General features: G+C 36.0%; 2 protein-coding genes across 3 annotated transcripts; both read right to left on the bottom strand.

Moving 5' to 3' along the window:
* Positions 1-1,464: 1,464 nt before the first annotated feature.
* Positions 1,465-2,503, bottom strand: LOC121262182 (ankyrin repeat-containing protein NPR4-like). Its single transcript, XM_041164584.1, has 2 exons — positions 2,276-2,503; positions 1,465-2,175 (listed from the first exon to the last, which is right to left on the bottom strand). The coding sequence occupies exons 1-2, from the start codon at positions 2,501-2,503 to the stop codon at positions 1,561-1,563; spliced, it is 843 nt and encodes a 280-aa protein (XP_041020518.1). The 3' UTR covers positions 1,465-1,560.
* Positions 2,504-3,925: 1,422 nt separating this feature from the next.
* Positions 3,926-5,300, bottom strand: LOC121261892 (ankyrin repeat and sterile alpha motif domain-containing protein 1B-like). Of its 2 annotated transcripts, none has more exons than XM_041164297.1 (3): positions 4,728-5,300; positions 4,393-4,557; positions 3,926-4,106 (listed from the first exon to the last, which is right to left on the bottom strand). In XM_041164297.1, exons 1-3 carry the CDS (start codon positions 5,260-5,262, stop codon positions 3,949-3,951), a joined length of 858 nt encoding a protein of 285 aa, XP_041020231.1. In that variant the 5' UTR covers positions 5,263-5,300; the 3' UTR covers positions 3,926-3,948. The 2 variants fall into 2 exon arrangements, with proteins under 2 accessions (XP_041020231.1, XP_041020232.1); XM_041164298.1 differs by having other exon boundaries at positions 3,979-4,106; positions 4,307-4,557.
* Positions 5,301-18,321: the final 13,021 nt, after the last annotated feature.

Below are 18,321 nucleotides of genomic sequence, written 5' to 3'. Positions count from 1 at the left end.
TATATTATAATATGTTTATTTATTTTGATTACAGTATATAAATGAAGGCAACGCATCAAAGCTGGTATAATCTCAACAAATTTTCATCTCTAAAGATCTCAGTACAGTATAGAATGAACTAAAAAATCTGGGCAATTTATCAAAAGTGGTATAAAAATATTTTTTAAAGTTTAAAATGGTTTTGTTTTAAGTTTTAATATTTAATCAAGATTAGATTATGTTACAATCCGGATATCTAAATCTGGATTAAATCCGATTACAATCCGGATATCCAGATTTATAGTCAAAAAAGGAAAAAAAAATCCAAATATCCAGTATTTGGATTGAATCTAGTTATCCGCCCGGATTAATTCGTCAAAGCTCTTGGATTTCCATGTCTACATCTTCCCATAAATATTTGCATGGTTGATATGGCAGCAACTGGAGATCAAGTGTAACGACATGCGTTTGAAGAAATGAAACGATCCGAGAATGAAAGGAACAACTAAAGAGGCTTCTGGAACACAAACTCACGCAATCTATCTCAAATCAATCATTAATGAAATTCACTATTTTTTCAACTTTTTTATAAAAAATTTAAATCCATCTGATCAGCAGACTTCATACAATTAAGCACATATCTCATTTCAATGATACACACAAAATATTACTATTTACATATCAACTCAGATCATTTGAGATCATTTCAGCATCTAAACATGACAATGTTTGAATAAATGAAACAATCCAATAATGGAAATGGATAATGTGAAGTTACCATTATGACCAAGTTTCTTCGTATCCCAGTGAAATGAAAAAGTGAAGAAAAATTTTACTCATCATTCTTAGACCACACACCACACATCATTTTTTTTTTAATTTTTTTTTCTCTTACTAAACATGTGGTGTATGGATGATGAGTAAAAGAAATCAATTAATTTTAAAAAAATAAAATTAAAAATAAGTGTGCGTGATATTATGTAATATGTAGAGATGATGATTAGCTTTATGAATAACAATGGTTAAAGAGAAACGTACGTACACTGATTGGAGTTACGGAGATCAAAGATGAGTGAGAGAGAGATGAAACGGTGCGACAATTTGACTGCGGCAGTACCGCCTGTTTGCTGGGGCCCCGGTGGAAATGGCCCAACCGTTAGAATAATAAAACTTAAAACAATAAAATGAAAAAAGAAATCACTTAGTAAATGCTAATTAGTGAATGCTAATGTGGTGCGGTATATTTGCCTGTCTCAAGACTCCAGCTAGAAATTAAACGTTCGCCTTTCCTTTTCTTCTTTTCATTGGAATGAACAACTTGGGACGTGCAATGGTATGCAAGCCCTGTAGCAAGTATGCTGGTTCTTTGTTTTTTTAGGAGAGATGCATGTAGTTTGAAACGCAAAAGCTCATGCTTCATCTACAGCACAAAGAAACCAGAGGCGGGTTTGCATGAGACAGAAGAAGATCAGAAAGAGAAATTGCATGCATTCGAACATTAATTTCATCGTACATATAATATAGAATATATGACAAACAGTTGATCTTTTTTCTTTTTTCCCATAACAGATCAAACATTACTTAGATCAGAACGGACGCCTTGTAGCTACGTCGTGGCACCTTCTTGAAGGTAGATTCAATAAGATCAAAATACAGCGGAAACTGCATCACAGCAAAAAAAGTTACCGGTAGGCAGGTTGCGGCATACACTGGATACGCCACATATTTCAACTTTTCGTCTATCACAAAGAAATGTCCCGAGCAGAATGTAATCAGCACTGCAGCTATGGAAATGAACAAGGACGTTAAACCTATCAAGAGCTTCGTTGGCAAATCCTTTCCGAAATCCTTTTCTTTATTCCTTGATGTTAAGATGGAGAGGAATGTGACCAAAGCCGTGACCGAGAAGCAGAGTGCGATGAGTGATGAGATGGCAAAGAGGTGGAATGGGGTTCTGTTTTCAAATGTTGGAATGCCATTATCCTCCTTGACGCCTCCAGGAACTGCGGTGGAGCTGGCAAATGCCACAGTGGCTATAAGTGCGGCGACAAGGGAGTAGGATTCGGAGGTTTTAATTAACCATTTGCCACCGTCCTTGACGAGCTGCTTGTGATTCTCGATGAACAGTTCCTCAGGGGTCTTGCCCTCGTTGTTGCAGCGGGTAAGAAGGTTAGAGGGAATGTTCTGTGTCACGAACTGCATGACGCCAAGCATGAAGTACGTACACATGACAACAATTAATTATTTCAAATATACATATATATATATATATATTTAGTTTTTTCTATATGTATACCTCAAACCATTTCATTTCCCATTGCATTTGCAAGGCTTCCCCGGGAATCAGCCAAGGCCTATATGCTCCAAGCTCAGCCGCGAGATGAGCTGCATTATTCCCACTTTTATCCACCACCCGTAACACCCTGTCTCTAATCATGATATTTTTCTGTAGCAGGATTTGAAATACATGTGGTTGTCTGTACTGCACCGCCAACAACATCACATTCTTGTTTTCTTCATTCATGTCGTGTATGGCAATCGGAAACAGTTCCAGAATTTTCTCCACAATTTCGGAAATGCCATTTCGAGCAGCAATTAATATAGGAGTCTCTAGTAATATAAGAACAATAATAAAATTACTATTAAGAATAATAATTAGCTTTGTAACTAATAAGAAATATTTCGCAAGTAGGCAACTGATCAGAAATATTCAATATTTTTCAAAAATAAAAAATAAAAAAAACAATTTAAATCCAAACATCTTTAAATTAAAATAAAAATATATTTCTAAAATCCTTTTTCCTTCACATGATCAGTGATGAAGCACCCAAGAAGGGTCTTCTCTACCATCTTGGACATGAAGCCGTTTGCAAGAACAGAACTGCATGCAGGTCCAGTATCATTTTAAAAAGTTTCTTCTTTTTTTTTTTTTCCCCCGTTTCTGAAGTTAACATTTTGTTGTACGTACGTAATTTCTGCAACATTGTCCATCGATTTATATTTAGTCTTCAATGTCTATGTTCAAGCATTGTCCATTTACATATATATTAGACTTATTAGTTGCTTGACTAATATACTAATTCATAATGATGAGGTTATATATTTAAGTTAATCAGGTAAACTACAAATATATGAATTTAGAAAAGGTAATTAACTAAGAATGCTGTGTTTCTAATAAATTATATGTACTTTTTTTTTCTTTCTTTTTTTTTTTTTTTTATCACAAAATAGATTATGTATATCATATTTAATGAGTACTTTTTCTAAATATTTTGACAAACAAATTAATTTTCCGTTTATGTATATGGTTTGATGAGTTTACATGTACATTGTTACATACATATATATATATATACACACTAATATTCGTGGGAGTTTAAACAACAACATCTATCTATCACATCAGACGAAAAACATGATTCCATCCTATTTGTTCAAATTTAAGTTGGTTTCATTTTAAAATTAAAAACAACACTATAAAAACAGTATATAAAAAATCGAGAAATGCTACTTATCATTTCTATTTCACACACTAATATGTGATTTGTCATTTTTATCATTCTATTTAAATACATATATTTACACATTCATATGTGTATATTTAAATAGAATAACAAAAATGATAAATTACATGTTGATATGTAGTATAAAGAATTATTAGTAGAAATTTTCTAAAAAATTAGACGAGGACGTTATACGAGTTGCATGCCTGGTTTAAATAAGTTCAATTTGCTAAATAAATTAGCACAAGTTTTTGTTCAAGCTTGGTGCAATTATTAAACAAGTCATACTCAATCAAGTTTTTACAAGTTGATCATGAACAAATGTTTACATTTGCAAGGTCCCGATTTATTGAGCCTTTAAACTGCTAAAGCGCCCGGTATGGTAAACTAGTGGCCAGTGGCTAGTGGCTGAAATTTGAATTCCCCTAGTTTTTTTGTCATCCTACGATATGATGTATATAGGAAATTACCAGTTAAGGAAAGAAAAGAAAAATATATATATATACATACCAATTAATCTAACCAAACTCCGAAACAATAGTAAGAAGTTGATGCATGCTCTGTAGTTCCTTTCTATCGGGTGATCATCATTTTGTTCCACGTCGTGCTCATCAACAATCATGCCTAATTCCAAAGTAACAGCAAGGGATAAGTAATACAAAAAAGAAAAAAAATCATATATCCTACAAGACAAATTCCATACATGATTCATTTATCCATTTCATTATCATTCTTTCATATATATATATATATATATACCTCGACCTTAATATTGTATCAAATGACATATTTTTTTATTTATTATTTTTATCATGATCAGTTACCTAGCTTTTGAACTAAAAGTGCTTGAAAGAGATTTTTTTTTTTGTTTTTTTTCCTCTGAACGCGGTGGTGAGTTGGGGATATATACAGTGATATATGATTGTTTTGCACCATCCAAGAAGAAGAAGACTCCCGCTTGGGAAAGCCGAAGGCTTGCCCGCTAGTAGATGGAAAGGCGTGATTCCTTCCTCATTAGCAACGTTAACGTTATAACCTCGTTCACCGTACAATTTAATTATGTCCAATGCCAAATCTGTCATGTGAAAAGCGATCAAAGCATTAAGTCTTTAATATTTACTTAGGCAATCATGATTAATATAAACTAATTGATTAATAATAATATAGAAGTCAAAGCAAAAAACATTTCAGGTCACAATAATATATATATATATATATATATATATATATATATTCCGGTCTCACCATAATGGTCTCCATTAATGGCGTAGTGAAGAATCGTGTACCCGTGAGTACCATATTTCATCGTTTTGGAATGGCTAAATTGCTCCTTATCCGGCATAAGTATTTGGGTAAGACATAGGAATGCTTGGTTTTTACCAAAGAGCACTGCCAATGAAAGAGGAGTTTCTCCCTCTTCATTACGTGCAACGATCAACGAAGAATCAATCCCTGCTATGCACTTACACATGGCAACATTCCCCACCACTGCAGCAAGATGAAGAGCGGTATTCCCTCCATCGTTTCTACGTCCAACAAACTCCTTACTAATTGGTAGTTCCAATATGACCTTTGTAATTTCCAGGACCGTCTTTTCTTGGCCTTCAGAGACAGCTAGGTGTAATAGCGTGTCCTTTGTCCTGGTGATACCACCGGCCGATAGAAGAAATGGGTTTTCCGTACATGTATCCACGACTTCACTCCATTTCCCTTTCATGGCCATTTCGAACAAAGTCTTCCCCTCTTCTGGACTTGAACCTTGGACGATGGAATATTCCATGTTTCTCTCCTTTCTACGTATTTATAATATTATTGGAAGCTAGATATATAGAATGGAGCTTCATCTTAGGTCTGGGTGCATGCATGCATGTGTGCTGATCATTTATAAACGCGCATGCACACACGTACGTAAGCACAGTCCTCCTCTATTAACGGTGTAAAAAGGCAAAATGCAACTTCATTTCAAGAGTTTTCATTGATTTACACGGAGTGATCTTTAATTTTTAGGATTTATAAAACTAATTTTGAGTTTGAAAAAACTTGCGTTTAAGTATTTTCGTTAACCATCTATTATTTTTTAACGGTACAAGATGCCACTAATTAGATCGAATATGTACAACGACCCGTGTTAATTAAATTTAATTATCCTAATTTCTCTAATTTTTTCTTTGAACTTTTAAAAATAATTTTTATAAATTTCAGTATATTTAATTAAAAAAATTCATGTGATTTTCGTTAAATAAAGCATATATATATATATATATGTGGACAAAATTAGTAAGGGAGTGAGCAAATATCAAGTAATTTGTTATAGCACAAATACTTATTCCTTAAAAAAGTTGCACATGAGGAGGCAGATCATGTTAATCGATCGGGGCAAAGCACTGAGGTGACAGAGACCAAATTATTCTTTTAAAATGGAACGTATAGAAATTGAAATAGAATATATGTACTGTTAAAGTTGTGCATAGATGAATAATCCGCATATATCCCCTTTACATCTTAAATCGTGAAAAATTCTACAATTATCTCCTACATCACCCACTGCAGTACGTGATTTGTCATTTTTATCATTCTATTTATAAACACATATTGATATGTAAATATATGTGTTTAAATTGAATGAAAAATTTGACAAAATTACATGTATGTAAATGTTTGGTGTGGGGATGACAAATAACATTTTCTTAAAATTCACTACAAGAAAAACGAGCATTTGTGATTGATTATTTATGACAAGAATGATTATTTACGATGAAAACAAACTCATTTTAGTATAAAATAATCATTTGTACAATAAATAACTGACCACAAATAAACAATTTTCTTATAGTGAAACTTAAATATTAGGTATTTCAAGGTCCTCTTAATTTGAACAAAATAGACGTAATAGTTATAATCACCTTTTAAAAAGAACCGAATAATTAGGAGATATCTCACAACCTTTAAATAGAGAAGAAAGCACTACACTTCCTGCACAAGATTAAAAATAAGAAGATTGCCGGCCACATTGATCTTGCTTTTATCCTACGCGTACGTTAATTCAAAGTGATTGCATGTGCAGAATTGCATACTTTACGACTATATATACTATTATTCTTTTTTATAATCAATCAAATCCTTATATATTTCCTACAATTCCTGGCCGTTCATTATCGAATAAAAAAAAAATCATTGAAAATTATACAGAAATATGCTGTCGTACTAATTTTTATTTAGGGAATCTAAACAAAAGTAGAGAAAAAAAATCTTGTTGGAGAGTGAATGCAAAGAAAAAGTAGAGTAGATTTACTTTACACATTGATAATCAATAAAAGTAATAAAAAAAAAAATCTAATTTTCGTTATTTATTTATTTCATTATAATTTCTGCAAACATGTGATCACGTTAAAATTAAAAAGAGAAAAGAAAAATTATTTATGCTGCTGGGCTAGTTTCTGAAAATTAAACGCATTCCCCTTCCCATCTAATTAACATGTGATCATCCGGAGAAAAGCATTAATTATATGTTTGATGCGCACATCTCATGTTTTGCGGTCACGTCTATAATCTATTAATTTAAAGTAAAAGGGATCGATACTCAATTTATTTAAAGTAAAAGCGAAACATAAACATTGATCTTAAACTTAAAGAATAATGTTGTCTGTCAAACTAGCTAATAGTAAGAGAGGAGAATTAATGCATGCATGCCAATTAAAACGTCAAAACTTAAAGAATATTTTCTTTCTTTATATAATGAGTTATAAGTTCGCCAAACGTGACATCTATACGCAGTTCATAATCCTATGATCATCAATATAAATATTAGCAAACCTTTAATTTGTGAATTTTATATGATTTTACCCAAGAAATAAGTCAATATTTCTTGTGTCTTAGAATGCTCAATACGTTATTGATCGATCTAGGTGATTTTAACAAAAGAACAAAAACGTTGTTTATGACTTTGGGCGGGCTAGTTTCAGAAAAACCTCATACCCTAACTCCATAGTAGCATGCATGCTGGAAGAAAAGCTATTTTATATATATTCGATATGCAGTCTGTCTTATGATATCTTGAAGGTGAATCTCTTAATTTAAGCTAAAAACAATCTATTTAAAGTAGAAGCTGCGCGCAAAAGAAAAAATGAATCTTAAGAATCAAGATCTTAATTATTAAAACCATATTCAAAATAATACTCATGTTCTTGTAACACCCCGTATTTTAGTGTATTTTCACTAAAGGATTATTTATATTAATTCAAAAATTTATTCTCTTATTTTATAATTATCAGATATTTTAAATGGGTTATTTTATGATCTTTAAATTGTGAAAAATTAAATTATGTTTTCTTAATATTTATTTATTGTTGTACATTTAAATTGTTCTTCTTTTAAATTAATTGATTGTGAGATTTAATTATTTTATTTTCATTGTATCATTACGCTTAATTTATTTTAATGGATTTGCTGTTTTAAAATCATTTTCGTTGGATCATTTTCTGTGACTTAAGATGTGAGAATTGGATCTCATTTCTTTTCCCCACTTTTCTTTTTCTCTTTTTTCTTTTCTTTTTCTTTTCTTTTTCCCTATTTCTTCCTCTTCCTTTTCTCTCCCTGCGCGCGCAGCCCCTCCCTCTCTCCCGTCTGATTTCTCCTCCACCCAACCCGCCGCCGTGAGCCGCCCGTGATCGACACCGCCCCTTCCGTTCACCTCTCCATCGGCCGGCGACCTCACCTCCCAAATCCCAACCCTTATCTCGCCGCCGATAGCCTCCACGCGCAACACCCAGCCGCGGCCTTCTCATCCTTCGCGCGCTGCTGTCGCGCAACCTCCGGCCACCATCTCTCCACTTCATCCTCGACCTCCGAGCAACCCAATGGATCTAACCCCAGCTCCGATCCGCCACCGGTGAAGCACATTCAACTCCATCTCCGATTTCGACTTTTTGGCCTTAAAACCACCCTTTGCGCCACCACCCACGGCAAACCACCACTACCATTGGCTTCACCGACCTCTCTAGGCCCTACCTTATCAATTTCGGGTCTTAGTTTGTCTCCATTCAAAAGTGGGTATTTGAGACCCACGGCCACAGTGTATTTTACACTGTTACGTTGCTGTGTCGCCACCTTTTGCACCACCGTGATCCTTCGAAAATTATTATATAGCACTGTAAGTATTTTTTCAAAGAACTTTCATGATTTAAATGTATTTTTGCACTAACATATTATTGTGATCTGGTTGAACATGCCGGACTGAGTCCGAGGTGTGGCGCCCCCAATCCCCCTTATATAAATACACAGGGATTGAGACGCCAGGATGGTGACAACACGGTCACACATCCCAACAAAGTGCCAGTGTGTGTACATGCAACAGTGTACAAATAAAATAACGCAGCGAATAGTCAAATAAGTACCAGAATTTAAATACAAATATTTAACACAATTTATCTTTAAAAATTATACAGTCATCCCAAATATAATACAAAAGGTAAATACAGTAATTGATAAAAACATAACTCACTAAACAGGAGCAATCCCAGATCACTCCTCCACCGGAGCCAAACTAAGGCTCGTCATCATCGTCTGCATCAAAATCTGCGATACCATAAAATGGTACCACAGGTAAGTATAAGCCAAACAACTCTTGGGATAAAAATACATTAATGCAACCAACAATATAGCAAAATACAATTAGCCATAAAATACCATTTTTTTTCCCAGAAAAATGATTATTTCCAACACACGCCAAAAATCCCATTTTGGCCCAAAATATCCGTAACACATTTTCCCATAAAATGATTCACACAAACAATCCATTTATCGGACACTGTAGGCGGGAATCGCAGGCGGGACTCTACCACCGTCCCTGCTTACCACCATCCCTACCGCGTGCACCGTAGGCGGGAATCACAGGCGGGACACAACCACCATCCCTGCTTACCACCATCCCTATCGCGTGCACCGTAGGCGGGAATCACAGGCGGGACTCTACCACCATCCCTGCTTACCACCATTCCTACAGTTCCTTTACACACAATAAATACTTAACAGAGCACTGTAGGCGGGAATCACAGGCGGGACACAACCACCATCCCTGCTTACCACCATCCCTACAGTCTCTTTTCCTTTTACTCACATGAAAATCTAAATCCAATAAATACATGAACATGTATGCAATCATGCGAAAACCCAGTTTTCTTTATAAACATGATCATGCATGCAATATGCGATGTACGTGAACAAGTCATAACCAACAACCACAATTCACAATGCAAACAAACACAACTCCGTCCACAATCCATCCGACCCCTGAAACTCCTCGGACTCAGTCCGGCAAAACAACCCAATTCACAGATAATATGCGTTAGTGCAAAAATATATTTAAATCACGAAAGTTCTTTAAGGAAAATACTTACAGTGCAATATAATAATTTCCGGAGGATCTCGAAGTTGCAAGTGGTGATTTCTGAGCAACACCACAGTGTAAAATACACTGTGGCCGTGGGTCACAGATACCCACTTTTCAACGAGGACAAACGAAGACCCAAAAATGGTAAGGTAGGGCCTAGGGAGGTCGGTGAAGCCAATGGTGGCGGTGGTTTGCCGTGGGTGGCGGCGGAATGGGCAGTAGAAGACCAAAATGCCCAAATCGGAAATGTAGTTGGTGGAGCTTCACCGGTGACGGATCGGAGGTGGGGTTGGGTCCAATGGGTTGCCAAGAGGTCGGGGATGAAGTGGTAGGAAGATGGTGGCCAATGGTGGTGCGACGGCGGCGCAACGGCGGAAAGAGTGCCGCGGCTTCGAAGAGCTACTGGTGGTTAACGGCGGCACGGATGGAGGTGAGGTTGGTGGGGTGAGGTCGCCGGCGGCTGGGGAAGCTAATGGGCTGGGCGGTGAGGGCCACCGCCGGCTCACGGCGGCGCTGGCGTGAAGGTGGCCCGCGGCTTCGTGGGGGGCGTGTGGGCTACCGGCGGCGAGGTAGGGGCTGAGATTTGGGAGGTGAGGTCGCCGGAGGGAGGGGGAGCTGGTCGGCTGGGCGGTGTCGCGCACGGCGGCGCGACGGCGGCGGGCTGGGCGGTGAGGAAGAACGGACGGAGAGAGAGGGAGGGAGAGGGAGTGCGCGGGAAGGAGAGGAAATAAAGAAGAAAAAGAAAAGAAAGAAAAGAAAAAGGAAGGAAAGAAAAAAGGAGGGAAAAGAAATGAGATCCAATCCTCATAACTTGGGTCACAAAAAAGATCCAACGGAGACGATTTTAGAACCACAAGTTAAATAAAATAATTTAAACGTAATGGTAAAGTCAAATTGAAATAATTAAATCCCACGGTAATTAATTTAAATATTAAAAGCAATTTAAATGCATAATAATAAATAAATATTTAGAAAGCACATAAAAATAATTTTCACCAAATTAAAATCATAGAAATAAACTTACTAAAAAATCCAACCAATTTTAAAATAAGAGGATAAATTTTTGAACAATAAAAAATAATCCTTCAGTAAAAATACACTGAAATACGGGGTGTTACACGAGGAGTTCGGGGGTCGGATGGATTATGGACGGAGTTGTGTGTTTGGTTGGTATTGTGAATTGTTGGTTGTTGTGGTGTTGTTTCATGTATATGGCATATTTGCATGCATGTTCATATTTGTAAATGAAAACTGGGTTTTCACATGATTGCATACATGTTCATGTGTTTATCTGAAAATTGGATTTTCATGTGAAATGATTTGAGTGTGTTTGAAACGACTGGATTGACTGGTTTGAGAAAAAGGAAAAGAGATTGTAGGGATGGTGGTAGAGTCCCGCCTGTGATTCCCGCCTACGGTGCACGCGATAGGGATGGTGGTAAGCAGGGATGGTGGTTGTGTCCCGCCTGTGATTCCCACCTACGGTGCACGCGGTAGGGATGGTGGTAAGCAATGATGGAGGTATAATCCCGCCTGTGATTCCCGCCTATAGTGCTCTGATTAGTATTCATTGTGTGTGATAAATATTCATGTGTGGAAAGGAACTGTAGGGATGGTGGTAAGCAGAGATGGTGGTAGAGTCCCGCCTGTGATTCCCGCCTACGGTGCACGCAGTAGGGATGGTGGTAAGCAGGGATGGTGGTTGTGTCCCGCCTGTGATTCCCGCCTATGGTGCACGCGGTAGGGATGGTGGTAAGCAGGGACGGTGGTAGAGTCTCACCTGCGATTCCCGCCTACAGTGTCCGATAAATGATTTGTTTGTGTGAATCATTTTCTGAAAAAGTGACGGACTATATTTTTGGGCCAAAATGAGATTTTGACGTGTGTTGAAAATAGTCATTTTTTGGAGAAAAATTGTGTTTTATGGCTAAGTGGATTTTGTCGTATAAATGCATGTTGGTTGCATTAATGTATTTTTATCCAGAAAGTTGTTTGGTTTATACTTACCTGCGGTACCATTTTGTGGTAACGCAGATTTTGATGTAGATGAGGCTGAGGGTGAGCCTGAGGATTTGGCTCCGCCCTAGGAGTGATCTTGGATCACTCGTTTTGGTTTGAAACTTGTAAAATATTTATTTTTGGATGACTATATAATTTTTAAACCTTTTTACTGATTCTTTAAATTGTATTAATAATTATGGTACTTAGTTGTATTAATTATCCGCTGCGTTGTTTTTGTACACTGTTGCATGTACACACACTTGGCACTATCGTTGGGATGTGTGAACCTGTTGTTATCATCCCGGTGTCTCGATTCCCGTGTCTCCTTACATGGGGGTCGTGGGCGCCACAGTTCTTAAGGATTTGCATTGTTAGAAATACTAAATCAAAGTATATACAGCGAAAGTGATATTACCTCGTCGGTAAATTGTAGATCTAGTGCCGTTGTTCCAAAGATTCTCCAATGTCATTTTTCATCCAAAATCCTCCCGACGAAGGTGGAGTGTGCTACGTGGTATTATACCAGAACAACACACACATATTCTACAATCTAGATACTGGGACTAGAGAGAACCCAATGAGAGAGAGAGATTTTCTGTTCTTTTTGAGTCAAGTATCATTCACAAGAATAGCCCCTCTAAATGTAACACCCGGTTGACTCTTAATGACCAGTCATCAAGTATCATGAAGTGGTTTAAGAGCCACTTCATAACCTCCAAGATAAGGTGAAGGAGTGCCCACTGTGGGTACCATTTTCTTACATCTCTCACTCACACATAGTGAACAAGACTTGAGGTCTGCATCCCTCAATATATTCTCAATCTTATTCATACTGACAAATAGGTCGTGCGACCATCGAGCACAACTGTAATAGAAAAATGGGACTACTATACCAAATCTCTCCGAAAGAAGACCAACATAGCAACATCTCTAAAAATGTCTCTTTAAGTCTCAACTCATTTGGTCACATCAGACTAAGCATCCTTAATCCCTCTCGAGTCTGAATGACTCAGTGTAATGCTCAATCTCCATAAAATATGATGTACTCATAGCTATGTCGCAACTTCCAAGAAGCAACATAATTTGCTGGCAGTGAGTACACACCAATATCGATGTGTTACCAAATAGTCTTCCTTTCGAGCTCATGTCATTTACTTTCAGTCCAATCGCTTTACCAGCAATATCTCTTTAGACCGTATCATTCATGGTTATAGATAACATGCCAAAGTAGCAGTTACTAAAACATCAATCTTGTGACATAATCAAAGGTCTCTTAAGGGTATAAATTAATTAAGGTCATCAATTATGACCTACAGGACTCACACGGTGAGAAAATAGGGATTCATTCGCTCACCTCTACTATTTATCATAAAAGCACATGTAGTATAAAATACATACTACGATTGAGTTCTCTTTCCAAAGAAAAAGTATATGTCTAATATCAATTCATCGTACAGATCTTAGTCTAATGGCTATCTTAGCACCTAACTCGAGTTCCTCCATTTGCTCGCTATCCATAGGCCAAAGAGGATCTTGTATCTTGCTAAACCACATGTTACATGGATTGTGGATAACCATGCACGATCCTTTTAAACATGATGGACCTCATCTTAGCTCCCACTAAGGCGACTTATCTTTTGTGTCTTACAACTTATCCCTCTTTGGACAAGCACCGAGTGACACATTGTCTCATATTTGCTTGCTACCTCTTTGTAGAGCTAAAGGCAATCGCTTGTGTGAGTGAGCCGATCTATACCTGTCGACAGACCTTTTAAACCATAACTCCTAAATTGCTTACAAAAAACGCTTCCAATCATACTACATGATCATAGATCACATCAGTATTATGTGCATGACGAGCAATACTACGAGGTAGACAAAAATCATATGGTCAACTAAAAATTATTAAACCACAACTCCTGAATGGTTTTTAATAACCATTTCTTTCCATGTGCATTCTAATGTGCAATAACTTTCCAAAACATGCTCCTATCAATAGAGTATGCTTTTACATATAAAAGTCATTTGCACAACCATGAAGTCAATAACAACTCATCACGAGTCTCATTTAAGATCAAACTCACAATATAAACTTTAGATTCTAGTCAGTAAGTCCAACTGTGACTTTTAAGAATTTACAAGGTGACCTCATAAGTCATTTAGTAAACCCAATCTGCGACTTCAGGTTTCATATGAATCTCTTGTAGTTAACAACAACATGTTGATACCAATCTTTATTTTCCTTTAAGGGTAAAACAATTAGGGCCTTTGCCCACAAAGATAATCATAATAGTCTAGTCATTACTTTTAACGACAATCACATCACAAATTCACTTAATCAAGTAAGTCATATTTACCTTTTAGCGAAATATTAACCACTAACACCCACGGGCAAACCATAATGGAAACACCAAATAGTACATGCAAATCTAGATTTTTTGATAATTTCATTAATTGTCTATGGATTTTGAACAAGAGCACATATAAACTGTTTTTCTTATACACAGTCTCACAAGACGTGAAGTCTTAACTACTTTTCACAAACCCATGTCCATTATCTCGTAGTATGGAAAACCTCTGATTAGGCGACAATTAATTATCTAAGACAACAAGTTCCTCATATCTCTTAAGATGACACTTTTCTAAAATTGTCAATAGTGTTCAAAGAACCTCATTTTATTCAATAGGTCGTTAACAAAATCGACTAAGTACATTGGATATCTTTGAATAGATGATTTGTTTAGGCTGCATGTAAGTAGCACCAGTAACATTCATTCACATTTTGTACAAAGTACTAGCAACACACATGCGCTTAAAGTACTTCATGCCTAAACATCATGAAAGCTAACCATCTAATTCTCCTATGAGAATCCACTATTTAACTCTTTCGAGAAAATTTTCAATAAATATACAATCAATAGCTATCTAAAGGCAACTCAATTAGTGCCAATAGATGGATCTATACCTCTATCAACTTCACTATTTCTGTCTCAATTAGATCAACAACCCAGATTGGATCATATAAGTGAAGTGAATCTAAGATTCTATATTGAGATTCCTACTATATGAATTCAATACATTTAGCGGAGCCATATTACAAATATTATCTTTTAGTTTCCAAACGACGAAATAATATTAATATATCGTTTCCACACTATTTGTTAGGATCTTTATATTCTAGAACGTTTTGGGAGTCACTATCACTAATAGTATATCATCACTCAAATGTATAATCACACTAATTGTTGAATTACTCTCACTATTTTCGGTGATCTTTTATATAAAAAAATAGAAATATTAATATTAAGGTAATGTGAAATGAAACTAAGGAAATGTAGAATGAAACGTTTTTTTCCAAAAAACAAGTTTACTCAACCAAAAAAATGATCAAGCTTCGATCATCTAGATTTTTAATAAAATTCACGTTTACACAAAATAGTTACTCAGTCTTTTTCAAAGGAAAATGAACTTGATCTAAGGACAAAAAATCAGAATTAAGGTCGTAACCCCATATTATGTCAACCAAAGTGTGATGTAACACCTGTTTTGCGCCATAATTCATTTATAATTCCATTCTCTGCATGTCATTAAATTGCGAGATAAATGTTCTCATTATATAACTCATACGATTGTGATTTTTAAAAAAATATTTTAATTGAAAAATATATTTCCCATAAAAAAGGTTTGGAATCACATTTATATGATGAAATAATATTTTTATCATTTTATATCCTTAGTGTGCATGTATAGGAACTTTCACATAGAAAATGCACATATTACCCTTTCTCTATGACTCTTTTAAATAAAAGAGAGAGATCTTATTAGCGAGAAAGTATTAAATTTGTCAAGGTTCACATCCATTATTCTATGCCTCCACGGCACATTTTAGTATAACATCTCTTCATTTGAGAAATAATATCTCTGAGTCAATGAGTGAGCATTCAACTTCAAAACCTTTAGGAATTTTCATTAACACCATTGTTTTTAATGAGTCTTAAATCAAATTAGGTCTACATTTCTCTAATATCGCATTAAAAGCGCTAATAAAAAATTGTTTTGTGTAACAAATGTCGTATGTGACGTTTTTAGCCGCTAATTAGAGATAAATCATAATTTCTTGCTTACTCAATATTTTTCATATTCTCCAATCTACTATAGGAGAGAAAAGAAAAACTTTGCAAGAACTTATTTTAGCCTAAAACCTATCTTACATCAGTGCAGCCATGAGCAAAATTTTTAGGCTTAGTTAAGTCGTACCTAATTATTCAAACTTTTACCATAGTTACTATGAAAACCTCCAAGGTGCTTGGTATTACATTACTCTCAAGGGTGCTCTTAAGGTCATATATCTATAAAAACCTATTTGTTCTCGTTATAAAAAAGGAAAACTTAAGCAACATTACCAATGCTAATACTACAGAGAGGTGCACTGATAAAACCTTTAAGATGAATGTGCCAATAATAATGTAACACCCTATATTTTAGTGTATTTTTATTGAATGATTATTTTTATTAATTCAAAAATTTATTCTCTTGTTTTAAAATTATCGGATATTTTAAATGGTTTATTTTATGATCTTTAAATTGTGAAAATTAATTTGATATGTTTTCTTAATATTTATTATTGTGATGCATTTAAATTGTTCTTTATTTTAAATTAATTGATTGTTGGATTTAATTATTTTATTTTTCATTTTATCATTACGTTTAAATTATTTGAATTGAGATGCTGTTTTAAAATCATTTTCGTTGGATCATTTTTGTGACCCAAGATGTGAGGATTGGACTGCATTTCTTTTCCTCACTTTTCTTTTTCTCTTTTTCTTTCTTTCCTCTTTTCTTTTTCTCCCCATTTTCTTTTTCCTCCCCTGCTTTTCCTTCCCACGCGCGACGTCTTCTTCCTTCTCTACCCGCGTACGTGCGTCGTCCTCCAGCCGCCGTCGTGTGCCTCCATCCGGCGACACCGCCCCTCCCATTCCCTTCCCCACTGGCCTGCGACCTCCCCCTCCGGTTTTCAGCTCCTCCCTCGCCGTCGTGAGTCTCCACGAACAGTCCAAGGCTGCGGCGCATCTCGAGCTCCTGCGCTGCCGTCGCGCCACCCCCGGCCACCATCTCTTCACCACTTCATCCTTGACCTCCTAGCAACCCAATGGACCCAACCCCAGCTCCGATCTGTCACCAGTGAAGCACATCCAACCCCATTTTCGATTTGGATATTTTTGGCCTAAAACCACCATTTGCGCCGCCATCCACGGCAAACCACCACCACTATTGGCTTCACCGACCTCTCTAGGCCCTACCCTATCAATTTCGGGTCTTAGTTTGTCTCCGTCGAAAAGTAAATTTTTGAGACCCACAGCCACATTGTATTTTACACTGTTACGTTGCTGAGCCGCCACTTCTTGCAGCTTTGTGATCCTTCGAAAATTATTATATAGCACTATATGTATTTTTACACTAACATATATTATTGTGATCTGGTTGGACATGCCAGACTGAGTCCGAGGAGTTCGGGGGTCGGATGGATTATGGACAGAGTTGTGTGTTTGGTTGATATTGTGAATTGTTGGTTGTTGTGGTATTGTTTCATGTATATGGCATATTTGCACGCATGTTCATGTTTGTAAATGAAAACTGGGTTTTCACATGATTGCATACATGTTCATGTGTTTATCTGAAAATTGGATTTTCATGTGAAATGATTTGAGTGTGTTTGAAACGACTAGATTGATTGGTTTGAGAAAAATGAAAAGAGACTGTAGGGACGGTGGTAAGCAGGGATGGTGGTAGAGTCCCGCCTGTGATTCCCGCCTACGGTGCACGCGGTAGAGATGGTGGTAAGTAGGGATGGTGGTTGTAATGAAATTCAACCATGAACAATCTAGGTTAATATGAGTTGGTGAAATTCACAGTAATAAATAAAGATTATAATGAAATTAAAATTCATGAGGCAAAACCAGTTTGGACTGAGCCACGAAAATCTTCCTCTCTTTAAGGAGATTCAAACTCTTTGAAGTATACAAAGTTTCAAATGAACCGAAATAACAGAATTCCTCTTGACTTGACTCCTACAAAATACAATTGTGACACCCCATATTTTAGTGTATTTTAATTGAAGAGTTATTTTAATTAATTTAAAAATTGGTTCTCTTATTTTAAATTATCGAATCTCTTGTTGGTTTATTTTTATGATTTTTAATTTGTGAAAATTATTTTGATATGCTTTATTAATATTAATTATTGTTTTGCATTTGAATTGCTCTTTAATTTAAATTAGTTTGTTGTGGGATTTAAAATTATTGTGTTGTTGGATTTTTATTATTTTGTATTTTAGCTACGTTTAAATTATTTTACTTAACTCGTCGTTTTGAAATTCTTTTCGTTGGATCATTTTGTTACCTAAGATGTGAGGATTGGACCTCATTTCTTTCCCTCACTTTTTCTTTTTCT

This window comes from Juglans microcarpa x Juglans regia, chromosome 4S, assembly GCF_004785595.1.
Source record: "Juglans microcarpa x Juglans regia isolate MS1-56 chromosome 4S, Jm3101_v1.0, whole genome shotgun sequence".
Lineage (NCBI taxonomy): Eukaryota > Viridiplantae > Streptophyta > Magnoliopsida > Fagales > Juglandaceae > Juglans > Juglans microcarpa x Juglans regia.
The sequence above is the reverse complement of the archived record's forward strand: the minus strand, read 5'-3'. Positions and strand labels throughout refer to the sequence as shown.

Coding starts and splice junctions, on each gene's coding strand:
- LOC121262182 (XM_041164584.1), bottom strand. CDS start 2,503: ATGAATGAAGAAAACAAGAATGTGATGTTGTTGGCGGTGCAGTACAGA. Junction 2,176..2,275: donor GGGAAATGAAATGGTTTGAG/GTATACATATAG, acceptor GGCGTCATGCAG/TTCGTGACACAGAACATTCC.
- LOC121261892 (XM_041164297.1), bottom strand. CDS start 5,262: ATGGAATATTCCATCGTCCAAGGTTCAAGTCCAGAAGAGGGGAAGACT. Junction 4,558..4,727: donor CATTAATGGAGACCATTATG/GTGAGACCGGAA, acceptor TTCACATGACAG/ATTTGGCATTGGACATAATT. Junction 4,107..4,392: donor CAAAACAATCATATATCACT/GTATATATCCCC, acceptor CTTTGGAATTAG/GCATGATTGTTGATGAGCAC.